Source organism: Elephas maximus, chromosome 11 (genome assembly GCF_024166365.1).
Source record: "Elephas maximus indicus isolate mEleMax1 chromosome 11, mEleMax1 primary haplotype, whole genome shotgun sequence".
Lineage (NCBI taxonomy): Eukaryota > Metazoa > Chordata > Mammalia > Proboscidea > Elephantidae > Elephas > Elephas maximus.
Window position 1 is genome coordinate 7557198 of NC_064829.1, and position 19831 is coordinate 7577028.

General features: G+C 44.0%; 1 protein-coding gene across 4 annotated transcripts in view; it reads right to left on the reverse strand.

Moving 5' to 3' along the window:
• Positions 1-19831, reverse strand: part of LDLRAD4 (low density lipoprotein receptor class A domain containing 4) — a 771753-nt gene that overhangs the window by 17122 nt on the left and 734800 nt on the right. For all 4 annotated transcript variants that reach the window (XM_049900289.1, XM_049900288.1, XM_049900290.1 and 1 more), the window contains one exon: positions 12075-12229. In XM_049900289.1, coding sequence (XP_049756246.1) covers positions 12075-12229 — 155 coding nt within the window. The remainder of the gene's footprint in view (positions 1-12074; positions 12230-19831) is intronic.

The following is a 19831-nucleotide window of genomic DNA, read 5'->3' on the forward strand; positions in this document are numbered from 1 at the left end:
AAAATGAACCAAGAGCTCTGAAGGTGATTTCAAAACTCTTCTGAGCAACCTCAGTAGAGGGGCATCTGAGCAGCCCCCAGGCTTGGAGATGACCTGGTAGTAAAAGAGCACACAGTCTGCTGCAGGACAGCTACAGTTTGATGGCAGCCCAGCAGCCAACCTCCTGCTTCTCTCTCTCTTCTTCTGCTTCTCTTACTTGAAAGGAGCCTTTGAAGCTAGGTTAAAATCATCTACCTTCTAAATGCTTCCAGTGAACACACGGTTCTCTGTGGGCAGACCTTGAAATGGCCAGTTTGGCCCCCGGATTCCCTGAGAGCCCTTGCTCACTGGGAGAGCGCACTGCCCAGGTTGGAACCCGGCACCCGGTTTGACAGCTGGGCAGCCCACCTGGCCGCCCTGCCGCTGGAAATGCAGTTTCAGCAGCTCACGAAGTCAGGGAGAAATCTTAATCCACCACAAAAAACACCCGCCTCGCCCCATGTCCCTTTCCGTCTTGTCCCCGCAATGACGCCAGGTGGGATGTGGCTCTACTTTATTCTGAGTGGCGGGGCTTACCTATTGCCAACTGCGTCCTTAAGCCCTTTGGTTCACTTGTCATCTTCTAAATGCTTTTCTGCAGGTGGGCCGTCACAGGTAGAGGTGAGAGGACACGGGCACCCAGTGACAGCTCTCTGAGACAGCACGGATGAACCCAAGGCCCGGACTTGTACTGGCGCGCCCTCGGCTGGCTGCACGGTGACTCCTGAGCGGCCCCCCTCGAAGACTCTGACCCAGCAGGGCCTTGGGGGCGGAGCTTCGTGGAGGGTCCCTGACGCCAGCTCAGGCTGCACAACGCCACACCACCATGCTCAGTGACCTCAAGCTGGAGTCTACAGCACGGTTGTTCTCTGAGCAGCATGGGAAAGGGCACAAAGCAAAGAGATGGGCAGACAGCAAGAGACGCCCCAGCGGTCCCCAGACTGCAGGCTCCACTCTGGTTCAGGAGCCACCCTTGCTCCCCGGGCCCTGGCCGTGGAAGCACTGATGCTCCAGTGCCTGTGCCCCGAGGGGCCAGGTCTGCCAGAGCAGGCGCCTGGCCAGGCTCCAGCCAAGAAAGGGGAGCGGCGTCTGGGGGAAAGCTGGGCTCTGTCGACACGCTTTGCCTGCTCAGGGAAGGCTGTTCACGAGGCAGCCGAGGCCTCCCGTCTAGCTTGTTTTTACCCTGTGGCGGAGGAACAAGACAGGAATATTTTCTCTAAAAAGCGGCAACAAGCGCGACCACGCAGACCTGTAAATGGCTGGGGGCTATCCCCCGCATGGGGGCTCCTCCAGGCAGGCTGCAGTGGACAGTCCGGCCCGGTAGAGGGCGCGCAGTTGACAGCCACGGTGCCAGACTGGTACAGCCCAGGCTGCCCAATGCCCTGTCTTCAAGAGAAGCTGTGTGCTCTAATTTTTAAGTGAAATCACCCACTTTTTGAAAGTTGGATCAAGTTTGTTAAAATACTCTATGAGACAAACCAACTCCTGGTCACTCTGCTAACTTCAGTCATTCTGGGTGACTGAAAGAGCAGTTTTCTGCACCACCAGAGCTGGGGGACACCAGCTCTCCATGCCAGCGCCCTCCCTGACGTTCCTCCCTCGGAGCTGCTGAAAATCTTTTTGGCGGGGAGGCCCAGGTGTTTGCATTTTCTCAATCATTGAGCACCCGAAGCAGCTGGTAATAAAAAAATGCCTGACAAGACTTCTTACATTAATTTTTAAATTTAATTTGCTGTTTTTATAGGTCAAAAATGGCTAAATATCAAAATTTCGTATGGTTCAAACTATGTAGAATGTCTCTGCTCCTCCTTCACAGATGGCCAACCACCACTCCCATTGCTGCCCCTCACTACTCTCCCACGACAGGACCCCAAAGGTGAGGAACCCCAGGAGCAGCACCCCCAAGACCAGGACACCCAGAGCTAGGACCTCCAGAACCAGGACTCCCAGGACCAGAACTCTCCAGGACGAGGACCGGGGCTGGATGGGAGCAGCCGAGTTGGGGGGATGAGTAGGAGAGGCCACCGGGCCCTCTCTGGCTCTGGCAAGAAAGACACCAGCAATTTGTTCAAACACCTCTCAGGGTTGTGGCTGGAATATTTATGCCCCGTTGTTGTTTCCTGCTACTTGATAGCCTAAGATAATGAAAAGAATTCTAGACAGTCTCAAAGCTCTGTAATCAAGTAAATTGGTCTATCACAAACCAAACCTGTACTACCTGAGAAAGTATACACAGAGTTTCCATTACAAACCACAATGCTGGGTGCCACCATTTAAGTGTCTGCTTCTCTTGTAGTTTGGGAAACCCCGGTGGCATAGCGGTTAAGTAAGTGCTATGGCTGTTAACCAAAGGGTTGGCAGTTTGAATCCGCCAGGCACTCCTTGGAAACTCTATGGGGCAGTTCTACCCCTATAAGGTTGCTATGAGTCAGAATCAACTCAACTGCACTGGGTTTGGTTTTTTTTTTTTCTTGTAGTTTAATTTAAGCCTGGGTCACTGTTTTTCATTTTCACCTGGAAATAACTGCTTCTTCAGGGGCAGCATCACCCCATCCATAGAGCTCTCCTGGAATAGGGTCTCAGAACACAGATGCACCCTCAGCTTAGGACACTGGCAGCTAGCAGCTGGGCCTCCCATGCAGGCCTATCAAAATTGCCCTGGCCAGAGGTGTCCTGGGGCACAGGATGCTGCTCTTCCCACATACATCTCTTGGGAGCGAGAGAAGGAAGAGACAGGCATGGTTGGGGAGCAGGCATAAGGGTGGTGGTGCCAGGACCAGCCAGGGCCCTCTGTGGCTGAGGAGGCACCTTTAGGACAAAGCCCTCACAGCAACATCAGGGGTCTGGCTCAGATGGGGAAGGGTCCAAGAAAGCATTCGGTCCAACTGTCACTTTCCAGAACAACACTCTTCCTGAGAGCCCAGGATACTCAGAGCTAGTGGGATTTTATTTTATTAACTGCAGTTTTGCTTTCCCTTTGGTTGAAGTGGAGCACCCTATGAGCCATGGTGGCCAGCACACGCCAGATAGTGCAGTGGCCACAACCAGGTCAGGACATCGATATCCCAGGCTCCTCTAAAATAAAACCCAACACCTTTCTGATATTTCCCTAATAGCAATTTTCCATCTTGACTGTAAGTCTTCCAGTCTTCCAGTAGACACATAAAAATAAATCAACAGTGTTAAACCAAACCACCCAGAAGCTGATAAATTAGGCCCCTGCCCTTCTCACACCAATTTAAATACAGCTTTTGGTGGCTTGCTAATGAAGCCCTCCTGTGGCACTGTAATAAAAATAGGACCAAAAGGACCTCCCCTAGAAGTGAGGCACCCCAATCACAGCCTGAGAAGGAGAAGCTTCATTCTGAGAGAACTTCTGGTTCCATACAGACAAGTGGCAAGAGGGAGTCCTGGAGCCACAGCACCCTTCATGCTCCTGCTGGGTGCTAACCGCTGGGGAGAGAGCCTGGGGTGTGGGTACTGACAAGAACAAGGGGCATGTCAGGAGCACTCAAGTGCTCTGATTCACAGAAGAAACTCCACCAACAGCAGCAACCAAAACCATACATTCATCTTCACCAGTGACTTTCTTCCCAGGGGCATTTCATGAATCCTCACAGCCCCGCAGGGAAGCCAAGGAGGGTAATTACCAACATACTTTATCACAGACAGTAAGGTCTTTCCCCTTCTGTGTGGCCATGTCCAGTCAATCCCCTCCTTGCAACCCCCTCACAGAAGGCAGGGAGGTTCTGGCAGTCACTTGTGGATGCTGAGGGGTTCTGGGTGGGGGGAGCAACCTGAGAGGGCAGCGTTCAGTGCATACCCAGTGCACATTGGCCCAGATAGGGCTGGGGCACTGGCTAAGGGGCCCTGTCCCAGACACTTCTGCCCTACCCCACATACATGGAAGGACACCTGAGACCCTGAATCTCCCCAGTAAGATCTGGAAAATGGCAGTGGGGCTCTGCCATAGCTAGGTGGCCGCAGGAAAGGGCGGAGTGCAAGGAGCTCCCTTGTCTTCTCTCTTCATTCCTTACTCAGCATCTGGCTCAAAGCAGGTGCTTTGTAGATGATGACGGACGGAGGAAGGCAGACTTCGCCCAGGGAGACTGCTCCCAAGGCAGAGACCCAAGGAGGACCCTCTGGTCATGCCAGGCCTCTGTGGACCCCAGTATCTCCCCCAGGGCTGCTGAAACTGTTCTCGTCCTTCAGTTGTGTGCCCCAGAGCCAGCCTGAGAGACATGTTTTGGAATCTGACCACAGCAAGGCCAGGGATGCTGGGGAAGGGTGGCGAGCAGCACTGGGTATGCTCAGGGCTTCTCCATCTATCGACATTTGGGCCAGGTCATTCTTTGTTGGGGGGGGAAGTCCCATATTGTGGAATGTTTGGCAGCATCCCTATAGCACCTCCTCCCCAGCTGTCAGCTGTGACAGCCCACTCCTCCAGATGCTGCCAAATGTCCCCCAGGGGCACAATCACCCCTGGCTGAGAGCCCCTGGTGTAAACTAGTCAGTTGTTTTCCTAATGCTGTAATAAGGGAACTGGTATTTCCTAGAAGGCGTTAGGAAGGGAAGTAGGCAACTGTGATAGATGACGCCCTGAGAGGTTCCTGGGAAGACAGGAGGCTTGGAGGCGCAGGATGGGCAGAGAAACGGAGCTGTGGCCCCACCTACAATATTATCTAGGGCTGTATTTGTATCCAGAGAGGAGGAAATTCTCTTCCTCACCTGTTCTCTTCCCTTTTTTTTTTTTTGAGCTATGAAAAAATAAAACCTACTGCCTTGGAGTCAATTCCAACTCACGGAGACCCCATGCGTGTTGGAGTAGAACTGCTCCATAGGGTTTTCTTGGCTGTAATCTTCACGGAAGCAGATGGCCAGGCTTTTCTTCCATGATATCACCGAGTGGGTTCAAATCACTAAACTTTAGGTTAGTAGTTAAGTTCAAACTCTTTGCACCACCACGGACTTTCTCAAAGTTATAAACTAGGCTAATATTCCTAGTAATGAAATGAGCAAGGGTCTGGCACTGAACTGTCTCTTGTAACTGTTTAAAGTGTACCTTGAATTTTATGAAACTTTGAACCATCAAACACAGTCTATTGCAAGCTGTGCAATATCCACATTCCCATTTTATTGAAGAGGGAAATCCAGGCCTTAAGAAGTAGCAGGCCAGGGTCACACAAAAACAAATATAAAGCAGCGAAGTGCTGTGTGAGGCTTGAATCTCAGCACGAAGCTCTCAGGGGAATAGACAGTGATAAAGACATCACCAGCTTCTGACTGTACCCAGGGGCAGTTCTTGTTGTTGTTGTTGTTGTTAGGTGCCGTCGAGTTGGTTCCGACTCATAGTGACTCTATGCGCAACAGAACGAAACACTGCCCGGTCCTGCGCCATCCTTACAAACGTTGTTATGCTCAAGCTCATTGTTGCAGTCACTGTGTCAGTCCACCTCGTTGAAGGTCTTCCTCTTTTCCACTGACCCTGTACTTTGCCAAGCATGATGTCCTTTTCCAGGGACTGATCCCTCCTGACAACATGTCCAAAGTATGTAAGACTCAGTCTCGCCATTCTTGCTTCTAAGGAGCATTCTGGTTGTACTTCCTCTAAGACAGATTTGTTCGTTCTTTTGGCAGTCCATGGTATATTCGATATTCTTCACCAACACCACAACTCAAAGGCGTCAATTCTTCTTCGGTCTTCCTTATTCATTGTCCAGCTTTCATGTGCATATGATGCGATTGAATACCATGGCTTGGGTCAGGCTCACCTTAGCCTTCAAGGTGACACCTTTGCTCTTCAACACTTTAATGAGGTCCTTTGCAGCAGATTTACCCAATGCAATGCGTCTTTTGATTTCTTGCTGCTTCCATGGCTGTTAATTGTGGATCCGAGTAAAATGAAATCCTTGACAACTTCAATCTTTTCTCCGTTTATCATAATGTTGCTCATTGGTCCAGGTGTGAGGATTTTTGTTTTCTTTACGTTGAAGTGCAATGCATACCGAAGGCTGTGGTCTTTGATCTTCATTAGTAAGTGCTTCAAGTCCGCTTCACTTTCAGCAAGCAAGGGTGTGTCATCTGCATAATGCAGGTTGTTAATGAGTCTTCCTCCAATCCTGATGCCCCGTTCTTCCTCATATAGGCCATCTTCTCATATTATTTGCTAAGCATACAGATTGAATAGGTATGGTGAAAGAATACAACTGTGATGCACACCTTTCCTGACTCTAAACCAATCAGTATTCCCTTGTTCTGTCTGAACAACTGCTTCTTGACCTAAGTAAAGGTTCCTCATGAGCATAATTAAGTGGTCTGGAATTCCCATTCTTAGCAATGTTATCCATAATTTGTTATGATCCACACAGTTGAATGCCTTTGGATAGTCGATAAAACACAGGTAAACATCCTTCTGGTATTCTCTGCTTTCAGCCAGGATCCATCTGACATCAGCAATGATATCCCTGGTTCCATGCCCCCTTCTGAAACTGGCCTGAATTTCTGGCAGGTCCATGTTGATATACTGCTGCAGCCGTTTTTGAACGATCTTTGGCAAAATTTTGCTTGCATGTGATATTAATGATATTGTTCTATAATTTCCACATTTGGTTGGATCACCTTTCTTGGGAATAGGCATAAATATGGATCTCTTCCAGTCAGTTGGCCAGGAAGCATGGCATAGACAAGTGAGCACCTTCAGCACTGCATCTGTTTGTTGAAACATCTCAATTGATATTCCATCAATTCCTGGAGTCTTGTTTTTCACCAATGCCTTCAGAGCAGCTTAGACTTCTTCCTGATCATATGCCACCTCTTGAAATGGTTGAGCATCAACTAATTCTTTTTGGTATAATGACTCTGTGTATTCCTTGCATCTTCTTTTGATGTTTCCTGCGTCGTTTAATATTTTCTCCATAGAATCCTTCACTATTGCAACTCGAGGCTTGAATTTTTTCTTCAGTTCTTTCAGCTTGAGAAATGTTGAGCATGTTCTTCTCTTTTGGTTTTCCATCTCCCGCTCTTTGCATGTGTCATAATAATACTTTACTTTTGTCTTCTCGAGCCGCCATTTGAAATCTTCTGTTCAGTTCTTTTACTTCATCAATTTTTCCTTTTGCTTTAGCTGCTCAACGTTTAAGAGCAAGTTTCAGAGTCTCCTCTGACATCCATCTTGATCTTTTCTTTCTTTCCTGTCTTTTCAATGACCTCTTGCTTTCTTCATGGATGATGTCATTCCACATCTTGTCTGGTCTTCTGTCACTAGTGTTCACGGTGTTAAATCTATTCTTCAGATGGTCTCTAAATCCAGGTGGGATATACTCAGGGTCATATTTTGGCTCTCGTGGACTTGTTCTGATTTTCTTCAGTTTCAGCTTGAACTTGCATATGAGCAGTTGATGGTCTGTTCCACAGTCGGCCCCGGCCTTGTTCTGACTGATGATATTGAGCTTTTCCATGGTCTCTTTCCACAGATACAGTCAATATGATTTCTGTGTGTTCCATTTGGCGACGTCCATGTGTGTAGTTGCCTTTTATGTCAGCGAAAGAAAGGTATTTGCAATGAAGAAGTCGTTGGTCTTGCAAAATTCTGTCATTTGATCTCCGGCATTGTGTCTATCACCAAGGTCATATTTTCCAAATACTGACCCTTCTTTGTTTCCAACTTTCACATTCCAATCACCAGTAATTACTAATGCATCTTGATTGCATGTTCGATCAATTTCAGACTGCAGCAGCTGATAACAATCTTCTATTTCTTCATCTTTAGCCCTAGTGGTTGGTGTGTAAATTTGAATAATAGTCATATTAACTGGTCTTCCTTGTAGGTGTATGGATATTATCCTATCACTGACAGTGTTGCACGTCAGGATAGATCTTGAAATATTCTTTTAGACGATGAATGCAACACTATTCCTTTTCAAGTTGTCATTCTCAGCATAGTAGACTATTTGATTGTCCAATTCAAAATGGCCAATACCGGCCCATTTCAGCCCACTAATGCCTAGGATACCTATGTTTATGCATTTCATTTTGATGATTTCCAATTTTCCTAGACTCATACTTCGTACATTCCAGGTTCCGACTATTAATGGTTGTTTGCAGCTGTTTCTTCTCATTTTGAGTCGTGCCACATCAGCAGATGAAGGTTCTGAAAGCTTTACTCCAACCACGTCATTAGGGTCAACTCTACTTTGAGGAGGCCGCTTTTCTCCAGTCATCTTTTGAGTGCCTTCCAACCTGGGGGGCTCATCTTCCAGTAGTGTATCAGACAGTGTTCCGCTCCTACTTATAAGGCTTTCACTGGCTAATACTTTTCAGAAGTAGACTGCTGGGTCCTTCTTCCTAGTCTGTCTTAGTCTGGAAGCTCAGCTGAAACCTATCTTCCATGGGTGACCCTGCTGGTATCTGTATACCGGTGGCATAGCTTCCAGCATCACAGCAACACGCAAGCCCCCACAGTACGACAAACTGACAGACACATGGTGGGGGGGGTGCAATTCTACTCTGTGCTATATGGTTGCTATGAGTTGGAATCAACTTGATGGCAAACTTTAGGGGGTGCGAAGCCTGAAGGGACCTTTACAGTCACCATGTCACCTCCCTGACTTCAGGGAAGGGAGACCCACTCTTGAAGGAAATAAAAACACATTCCAAGGGAAAACACATTTATATTTTTGCTTTTTTGCCCTAAAAGAAGGACAAATATAAATGTGTTTTCTTTTTCCTTTTAAAAATTATTCTCCTGCTGGGCCTGCTAGGAGGGCATGACTGTGCCTTCACGGTCATCTCTGCAGAACAAGCTCTGCCTGCTGGAGGGAGAGGCACAGGGGCAGTGTTGCAGTAATGAGGTATAAACAACGAGAACAGAGGAAGGAGTCATGTAGCCCAAGCAAGGCAGTCAGGGAAGAAAGGAAGAAGATGCTTCCTAAGGCAAGTCTGAAAGAATGATGGGCGGGGTGTGTGAGGCAGGGAGTGCAGGGGATCTAGGGAAACAGAGGTGTGCAAGGAGTGAGGGGTGCGTGGGCTAAAGGTGGTGGGGAGGGCAGGGGCCTGACCAGAGTCCAGGTGCGGAGATAGCACACACAAAGGAACAGAAAAGAACTCCGTTACCTGTGTTCAGGGGGCTCTTAGCACTTTTGAATTTTAAATTAACAGTTTGTACATGTACAATTTAGTGCCATTGATTACACTCTTCAAGTTGTAATTCTCAAACTCCTTTTCTGGGTTGTTTGCCCCTCATTAACATAAACTCCTTGCCCCCAAAAGTTCTTATCTCATTTTTTGAGTTGTTGTAAATATGATCCCATATAGACAGTTCTTAAAAGAGCATAATGCTCAAGGCAGACCCTTTCTACCAGTTAAGCTAAACTAGTCAGTTTTAAGATGACTTCAGGGGATATTTTTGGTTCAAGGTTTAAGGATTATTTTATGGTAATAGTTTCAGGGGTTCATCTACCCTCCATGGTTCCAGAAAGTCTAGAGTCCATAAGAATTTGAAACACTGTTGGGCATTTTCCAACTTTTGATCAGGATTCTTCTATGGAATCTTTGATCAAAATGTTCAGTAATGGTAGCCAGGAACCATGCAGTTCTTCTGATCTCATGGCAAAGGAGGCAGTTGTTCATGAAGACAATAAGCCATACGTTCCATATCTTCCTCCTATTCCTGATTCTCCTTCTTCGTCTGTTGTTCCAGGCAAATTGAGACTGACTGTTGTGCTTTGGATGGCTGCTTGCATGCTTTTAAGACCCCAGGCACTACACAATGAACTAGGAGGTAGAACAGAGTACTAAACATGTTATTAGGCCTATTAACTGGGATGTCCCATGAAACCATGACCCTAAACCTCCAAAATAAGGAAAAAATCCCATGAGGTGTTTGTACATAAGCAGCCTCAGCAGCTACTCTTTTTTTTTTTTTTTTGTCATTCTTGTAAATATATCTATTACACAACTTTTGCCAAGTCAACTTTTTATATGTGTACAACTTATGGGCAGCAATTACAATAATTGGCTGTGTAACCCTACCCTTAATCAATGTGATACTTTCATCACTATTAAACTCCTAGCATTTTGGTGTTCATGGAAGAGGCAGTGTAAGACCGGGGACTTTCATAAATTTGTATCCTGTGATGTGTATATTCTTGGGGACTGCCTGTTGTTGACAATAATGGGTGAATGGGACTGTTTTTATATGCCCCAAGGCTGGAGGTCAGTGTTCACAGTCCTTGCATCAAGCCTGGGGCAAAGTCATCATGGCCAATGTTTTTTTTTGTTTTAACTATGAGTTTCAACTTTAGATAGCATGGATTGACTCCCTACTATGATAAATGAGGTAATTACACTCCTAACAATTTATCCTACTTTTCCCAGTTCCATTTTTCATTGCTTACATTATTGTTTATTTTCCTAGGGCTGCTGTGCCAAAGTACCACAAACTGGGTGGATTAGAAGAACAGAAATGTATGGTCTCATAGTTCTGGAAGCTAGGAGTCCAATATCAAGCTGTCTGCCACGTTGATTCCTTCTGAGGACTATGAGGGAGAATCTGTTCCATGCCTCTCTCCTAGCGCCTGGTGATAGTTGCAGATCCCTGGCATTCCTTAACTCGTAGACGTATCACTCCAGTCTCTGCCTCATCTTTATGTGATGGCCAATGCTTCTGTAGCTCTGAAACTCTGCTGTTGTGACACTTAAACTCTGGGGAGTTGTGTGTAGTTAACGTTCAGAACTATAGAAGAATCAGCCCCCCCAGTTCCAGGTGCTGGAACTATCTTTGCACCACAGCAGGGCAGCTATAGGATCCAGATGTCAAGGTGAACTGCCATCTCAGGGGGCTCATTGGGGACCAGAACCCCTGTGGGACCAAGGCCACTTGGGCATGAAAAGCAGTGCGGAATCGACTCAACAGCACTGTTTTTTTTTTTTTTTTTTTTGGGAGGAGGCTCGGGGTCCAGGCTGAGGAAAAGAAGGGGCAATAGAGAGTGGGAGGGTCTTCCTCAAGGCGGAACCAGGGAACATGTCCATACGTCTGCCTTATTTCCATATACCTGCTGCGACAGCAGCATGGCCACACTCCCACAGCGGGGCTGGAGGCAGGGCCAGCTGATACTCTGCAAAGGCTACAGCCAGAGTGTCTCCCTGCCACCTGGCACACCACAGAGAATGGGGGTCTGGAGATTCTGCCTTCTGTGCCCACCATGAAGCCAAGAATGCATATTCGCCTAACTGTACCCACCACTGAAAGTTGCCAGAATCACAGATTATAAAAGCTTCTTGGAATAATAAGTCTCAGTGGCCTTGGTCTCCAGGTACAGACAGTAGATCACTTTAACTGAATATTGGCCTTTTATTTCCCAGGGGAGAAAGGTGATTTGGGTCAAGATGTACCTAGGAACCCGAAAAGACAACAGCCTGGAGATACTCTGATGGGCTGTTCTTTGAGGACCCCCGCACAGCCCAACCCCACCTTGGAACCGAGCGGCGAGGACTGCAGGTATCCGTTGCTCTTACTGTCCCTTTCTGCTCAGCCACACCCATGTTACTGTTGAGCATAGCAGTACCTGCAGACACTTGTAGTGACACTGAAAGGCCTTATTGACCACTGGGACACCTCCAGGACCAGACTTAAAACAACTTGGAGGATCTTACAAGAAGAGTGCCAAGTGAAAGAAGTCATACATGGGAGAGTGAGTGCCTGCTGTATGTTTTTGTTCACACAAGATTCAAAGGAAGTAGAGCCCACCTGTGGTAGTAGAGGTCAAGGCAGAGGTGGCTCTGGGGACAGTGGCTACAGCGGTCTGAGAGGGCTTCAGGCACGTTCTCTTCTTTGACTGGGTGCTGGTGACACAGGTGTGTTTGGTTTGTAACGTGCACTTTTCTGCAAGTGTGTCGGCCTTCAGTAAAAAGCTTTGCAGTGCCTCTGCACTGCATGGACTGATAAGGATGGGGCTGTGTGAATGGCGTTGTGGCTGGTGGGCACTTGGCCCAACCTTTGGGGCCTCAGGCAGAGGCCATGGCAGCTCCTGCAGATGCGGCCTGAGGCCTGGACTCACCGGCTGCAGCCCCTCCTCCTGCCTCCTGCTCTGACCCGGACGGGTGATAAAGGATCGCGTGGAGACTTTGTAATGGTTCAGCAGGCAGACGATAACTATGACCATCACCGTGACCACCACAATGATGATGATGATCTGAGCAAACTCCAGCTCCGCTGGAATGGGAAGAGGAAAAGGCGTTAGCCATATGCCCCTGATGCTCTACCAGCTCTTGTTCTCATGACTACCTGCCTCCTTGAGGTGTTACAGTAATTGCAATTACCAACAGGGAAGGCCCCTGCATGCACTGGGTCCTCACAGAATTTTAATATCCATTTTAAAGAAGACGAAATGAAGGTACCCCCATAAAGCAAGCACATGACTGGGCTGGGACTCAATGCAAGGTTGTGAAATTTTGAAGTCTGTGCTCTGGCTCCCACATGACATTAAATCCAGGCCATTGTCAGGCCTGGACACTGTAATAGCATCTTGAAGAAAGGGAGGCCCTTGCTGGGGGCTCATTCCAACTGCCCTCTTGTGCTCAGCCTAATGCATTTCATAAAGTTTGTCTTGGCCATTTTATACTGAAATCGGCCTTATGAATATTCAATCGACCCTGTTAGAGCCTTCTGAGATGCTGTGGGGTCATTTTCCCCATTCTCCATGTGGGATGTCACAGTGCAGGTCCAGTGAGTGTCACAGACACTTGGTCCTCAGGCCAGCCTCTCCCTGCTGAGCAGGTGCTCTGAGCTCTGTCTGTTTTGGGGACATGAAAAGCCCAGTGTCACCATCACCTAATTCCCCCTCTTGCCAGGTTTAATCCTCCATCCCTCTTCGCCCAGCAGAGACTTTGTAATGGTTTAGCAGGCAGATGATGACCACAACCATCACTGTGACCACCACAATGATGATGATAATCCGAGTGACCTCCAGCTCGGCTGTGATGGGAAGAGGCAAAGGCATTACCCACATGCCCTTGATTCTCTACCAGCTCTGCTGGGTGAGGGTGGATGGAGAATGTCACCTAGCAAGAAGGGGAATTAGGTGATTGTAACACTGGACTGTTCATACTCCAAGAGAAGACAGGGCTCAGAGCACTTAAAAAAAAAAAAAAAAAAAACCTCTCAAAACTGAAGCTATTTCTCCCAACATAATCTCTCCTGAAAAGTTAAAACCAACTTTATGGATGAGCCAAATTTCCTAAAGTGGCTTCTGCATAGGGACCAGGAAACTGAAGGGAAAATATGAGCTGTTAAAAAGACGCTTTCAGGAGTGATGTCAGCAAGATGATGAAGTAGCCAGCTCCAAGCCTCTCTACCCCCCAGAAAAACAAGCAGAAGCTGTCAGAACCAACTTTCTCAGAATGCTGGAAAACAAAGGTTTACAGCAACCAAGTGAATGCTGAATCAAGAAAAATAAGTTCAAAATGGGAAAACTCTGTGGTACTTTCACTTGCCCTTGTCTCATCCCTCCTCCAGCCTGGCAGCAGTCTTAAAGACAGCAACTCATGTTTCCAGGTGCTTGATTCTGGAGGGAGCAGAGCAGAACCTTATTAGCAAATTACTGAGTTTGTTGTTCTAACCTGTCTGGAGGCCTGAAGGACTGATGCAAGGCGTTCATTTGTTTCACCTATCTTGGAATGCACTCAGGGCAGAAAAGCAGTGGACATTACTCAAAAAATATTCTGATGTAGGCAAACAATCTGAAGCCACCTGAGGCAAACACCGCAGTTGAGACATACCATAGATCACATAAAGGTGGGAAGGAAAAGTCAGGGAGTGTTTTTTTTGAAATTAGGACATTCAAAAGCACTCCTGTATAAGGGGATATTTAGAAAGCCACGCATGTACCCCGGGCAAGACGCACGTTCAAAAAGCATCTGAAAAAACCCTAAGCTTTCACCTTGAGTTGCCCTTTAGGGTCATTGTAAGCCCGGATAATTCTTAAAGGAGTGCCTGAGTGCAGAGCCAATCTACAAAGACAGAGAGAGGTGGTGGGTATGTGTGTGTGTGTGTGGGGGGGTGTTTGTTTTTGTTTCTTCTTGCTATTTGTTTCATTTGCTTTTGCTGCTAGCATTTAAAGAAATATCTGCCAAAACACTAGTTGAACATCAAGTAAAGGAACAGAGACTTCGGCGGCCACACACATTAAGGAATACACTCTCTAAAAAATAGTTTGGAAAAGTCAATTACAACTTTCAACAATCAAAAACAAAACAAAGCAAAACAAACCTGTAGGAAGTGAAAGAATCTGATTTCCTGAGTTACATTATAATATTCAGATGTTCCAATTTCAACAACAACAACAAATCACAAGGCATATGATGAAACAGGAAAAGATGGCCCATTCAAAAGAACAAATTAAAGTGACAGAAACAGTCCCCATGGAAGTCCAAATAACGGATTTACCAGACAAGGACTTTAAAAGGAAAACATGGATTAAAAAAAAAAAAAAAAGACTAATGGAAATCAGAAAAATGATACAGGAACAAAAAAAGAATATCAATAAATAGATAGAAATTTAAAGAAGGAACCAAACAGAAATACTGGAGCTGAGAAGTACAATAACAAAAATAAAAAATCCACTGGAGGGATTCAACGGCTGATTTAAGCTGGCATAAGAATAAGTGAATTTGAAGACAGGACAATTGAAATCATCAAGTCCAAGGAGCAAAAGGAAAAAAGAATGAAGAAAAATGAACAAAGCCTAATGGAACTGTGGCACACCATCAAGCAAACCAACATAGCATTATGGGAATCCCAGAAGGGGAATAGAGATAGAAAGGGAAGGAAAGAATATTTGAAGAAGTAATGGCCCAAATCTTCCAAAATTGGATGAAAAACATGAATCTACACATCTAAGAAGGTCAATGGATTCCAAGAAGGATAAACTCAAAAAATACCCAAACCATTGAAAACAGAAGCCAAAAAGAGAATCTTGAAAGCAGCAAGAGAGAAATGAGTCATTACATTCAAGGGATCCTCAGTAAGATTGACAGTTGATTTCTCCTCAGAAACCATGGAGGCCAGAAGGCAGTGGGATAACATATATAAAACACTGAAAAAATAAACACACGAACTGTTAACCAAGAGTTCTATATCCAGCAAAATTATCCTTCAAAAATTAGGGAGAAAATAAGACATTCCCAGAAAAACAAAAGCTGAAGGCATTTGATACCACTGATCTGCCCTACGAGAAGAGCTGAAAAAGAGCCCCCAAGTAGAAATGACAGTACACTAGAAAGTAAATCAAAGGTGTGTCAAGAAATGACGATTCCCAGTAAAGATAAGTGTTATAATAATAATAATACTGCAAAAGCCAGTATTATTGTAATTTTGGTTTGTAACCGATAAACAATATCATAATAAATGAAGAAAATATTGACATTGCCAATGATTTCATTCTAATTTGATCAACAATCAGTGTCCATGAAAGTGGCAGTCAAGAAATCGAATGATGTATTGTGTTGGGTAAATCTGTGGCAAAAGACTTCTTCAAAGTTTTAAAAAGAAAAGATGTCACTTTGATGACTAAGGTGCAACTGACCCAAGCCATAATCTTTTCAATCACTTCATATACATGCAAAAGTGACAATGAAAAAGGAAGAAAGAAGAACAGATGCATTTGAATTGCAGTACTAGCAAAGAACATGGACTATACCATGCACTGCCAGAAAAATGAACAAAGCAGTCTTAGAAGAAATACAACCAGCATGCTCCTTAGTAGCAAGATTGGTGAGACTGGCTCACTTACTTTGGACATGTCATCAGGAAAGACCAATCACTAGAAAAGGACATCAAGTTTGGTGAAGTAGAGCATTAGTGAAAAGGAAGAAAACCCTCAATGAGATAGATTGAACAATAGTTACAATAATGAACTCAAACATGCCAATGATCATGAAGACGGTACAGGTTTGGGCAACATTTAGTTCTGTTATACATAAGGTTGCCATGAGTTGGAGTTGACTTGATGGCAGCTAACAACAATGACTCCACTTTTTATGCACTACATGATTTAAAAGACAAATGCATAAAAAATTAGAAGCCTATGTTACCGGACACACAAGGTACAATTTGTGACAACTAAAATATAAGGGGAAACAGAATTTTAGCACGATATTTAAACTCCTTTGGATAGGAGCAGAGCTTCTGTATACTATTCAAGTTATGTGGACATCAATTCAAAGGAGATTGTTATAAATTTAGGATGTTTAATACTCATGGTAACAACAAATAAAACATCTAAAAAGTATACACAAAAAGAAATGAGACTAGAATCAAAATGGTTCATTACAAAAAAAAATCAACTAAACACAATGAAAGAAAGTAATGGAGGAAACAAAGGACAGAAAAGTATAGAAGACACACAAAACAAAGAGTAAAACTGCAGAAGTTAAGTCCTTCCTCACTGGTAATTCCTTTAAATGTAAATGGATTAAACTCTCCAAGCAAAAAGGCAGAGGCTGGCAGAATAAATCAAAAAAAAAAAAAAAAATCCAATTGTATGCTGTATACAGGAGATTCATTTTAAATCAAAAAACACAAACAGATTGAAAGTGAAAGGATGAAAAAAATAATCCATGCAAACAGTAACCAAAAGAGAGCTGGGGTGGCTACACTAACATTAAGAAAAAACTGTTACAAGAAAGATATTATATATTGATTAAAGGGGCAATTCAGTAAGAAGATATAACAATTATAAGCATATATGCACCTAACAGTAAAACAGTAGATCCCCAAAATATATGAAGCAAACATTGACAGGATTGAAGGGAGAAATAGGCAGTTCTACAATAATAGTTGGATACTTCAACACATCACTTTCAATAATGGATAGAGCATTTAGGAAGAATATCAATAAGGAAACAGAAGACTTGAACAATACTACAAACCAAATAGACCTAACTTCAAGACTTACATAGAACATTCTACCTAACAACAGCAGAATATTCTTCTCAAATGTACATGAATTGTTATCTAGGATACGATCTTGTTAGGCCACAAATCCAGTCTTAATAAATTTTAAAATGCTGGAATCATAAAAAGTGTCTTTTCTGACCATCATGGAATGAAACTAGTGATCAATAACAAAAAGAAAACAGGAAAATTAACAAAGATGTGGAAATTAAACAACACACTCCTAAACAAACAATGGGTCAGAGCAGAAATCACAAGGGAAATTAGAAAACACATTAAGACAAATGAAAACATGTAGACAGGATACCAAAATTTATGGGATGCAGTGAACGCAGTGTACAATGGAAAATTTATAGCTGTAAGCATCTACATTAAAAAAGAAGATTGTCCTTATTTAACATTGTGCTGGAGTCCTAGCTAGAGCAATAAGGCAAAAAAAAAAAAAAAAAAAGCTGTCTAAATTGGAAAGGAAGAAGTAAAACAATCCCAATTCACAGATATGACTCTATACATACAGAACCCCAAGATTCCACACAAAAAAACTACTAGAACTAATAGAAAGATTCAGCAGAGTAGCAGGATACAAGATCAACATACCAAATTCAGTTGTGTTCTTGTACACCAAAAAGAGAACTACAAAATGGAAACCAGGAAAACAATACTATTTATAATAGCCCCTAAAAGGATAAAATACTTAAGAATAAATCTGACCAGACACAAAGAGAACTACAAAACACTACTGCAAGAAACTAAAAGAGAACTACGTAAATTGAAAAACATACCATGCTCATGGATAGGAAGACTCAACATTGGAAAATGTCAATCCTGCCCACCAAAGTGATCTATAGATATAATGCAATTCTGATCCAAATACCAACAGTATTCTTTATCGGGATGGAAAAACTTATCACCAACTTTATATGGAAAGAAAAGAAACCCCAGATAAGCAAAGCATTGCTGGAGAAAAAGAACAAAGTAGGAGGCCTTCGCACCACCTGATCTCAGAACCAATTATACAGCCATGGTAGTCAAAACAGCCTGGTACTGGTGCAATGACAGACACATAGATCAATGGAACAGAATTGAGAATCCAGACATAAATCCATCCACTTGTGGCCACCTTTGACAAAGGACCAAAGCCCATTAAATGGGGAAGGGACAGTCTTTTTAACAAATGGTGCTGGCAAAACTGAATGTCCACCTGTAAAAAAAAAAAAAGGAAAAGAAACTGTGCCCATAACTCATACTATACACAAAAACTAACTCAAAATGGATCAGGTACCTAAATATAAAACCTAAAATGATAAAGATGATGGAAGAAAAAATAGGGACAATGCTAGGGGCCTTAACATGTGGCATAAATAGAATACAAACCGTAACCAACAATGCTCAAACACCAGAAGATAAACCAGATAACTGGGAGCTCCTAAAAATTAAATAGTTATGCACATCAAAAGGCTTCACCAAAAGAGTAAGAGAACCTACAGATTGGGAAAATAAAAATTGGCTATGATATATCTGACAAGGGCCTAACCTCTAAGAACACTTCAACACCTCACTAACAAAAAGACAAATAATCCAATTAAAAAATGGGCAAAGAATATGAACAGACACTTTAACTAAGAAGACATTCAGGCAGCTAATGGACACATGAGGAAATGCTCACGATCATTGGCCTTTACAGACTTGCAAATCAAAACTACAATGAGATACCATCTCACCCTGACATTACTGGCACTAATTAAAAAAAAACCTAGAAAATAACAAATGTTGGAGAGGTTGTGGGGAGACTGGAACTCTTATGCATTGCTGGTGAGAATGCAAATGGTACGACCACTATGGAAAAAGATACAGTGCTTCCTTAAAAAGTAAGAAATAGAAATACCAAATGATCCAGCAATCCCAATACTAGAGAAATAAGAGCTGTGACATGAATAGACATATGCACACTGTGTTCATTGCAGCATTATTCACAATAGCAAAAAGATGGAAACAACCTATATGCCCACCAACAGAAGAATGGATAAACAAATCAGGGTACATATACAGGATGGAATACTACACAATGATAAAGAGTAATGATGAACCCACAGATCATCTTACAACATGGATGAATATCGAGGGCATTATACTGAGTGAAATGTCAGTCACAAAAGGACAAATATTTATGAGACTGCTATTATAAAAACTCAAGAAAAGGTTTACACACACACACATAATCTTTGATGGTTACAAGAGGGGAGGGGCTCGGGAGGTAAAATCACTAACTAGGTAGTAGACAATTGTTAACTGTGGTGAAGGGATAGACAACACATAATATAGGGAAAGTCATATAAGCTTCCCAGACACATCCAAACACCTGAGGGACCGAGCTACCGGGGTTGAGGGCTAGGGACCATGATCTTGGGGGACATCTAGATCAATTGGCATAGCATAGTTAATAAAGAAAATGATCTACATCCTACTTTGATGAGTAGCATCTGGGGTCTTAAAAGTTTGCAAGTGGCCATCTAAGATACAGCTATTGGTCCCATCCATCTGGAGCAAAGGAGAATGAAGAAAAGCAAAGACACAAGAAAAATATTAGTCCAAAGGACTAATAGACCACATGAACCACAGTCTTCACCAGCCTGAGCCCAGAACTAGGTGGTGCCCAGCTACCAACACCAACCACTCTGATAGGGATCACAGTAGAGTGTCCCAGACAGAGAGGGAGAAAAATGTAGAACAAAACTGAAATTCACAAGAAGACCAGACTTAGTGGTCTGACAGACACTGGAGGAACCCCTGAGGCTATGGTCCCTTGACACCTTGCTAACTTGGAACTGAAGCCAGTCTCAAAGTTCACCTTTCAGCCAAAGA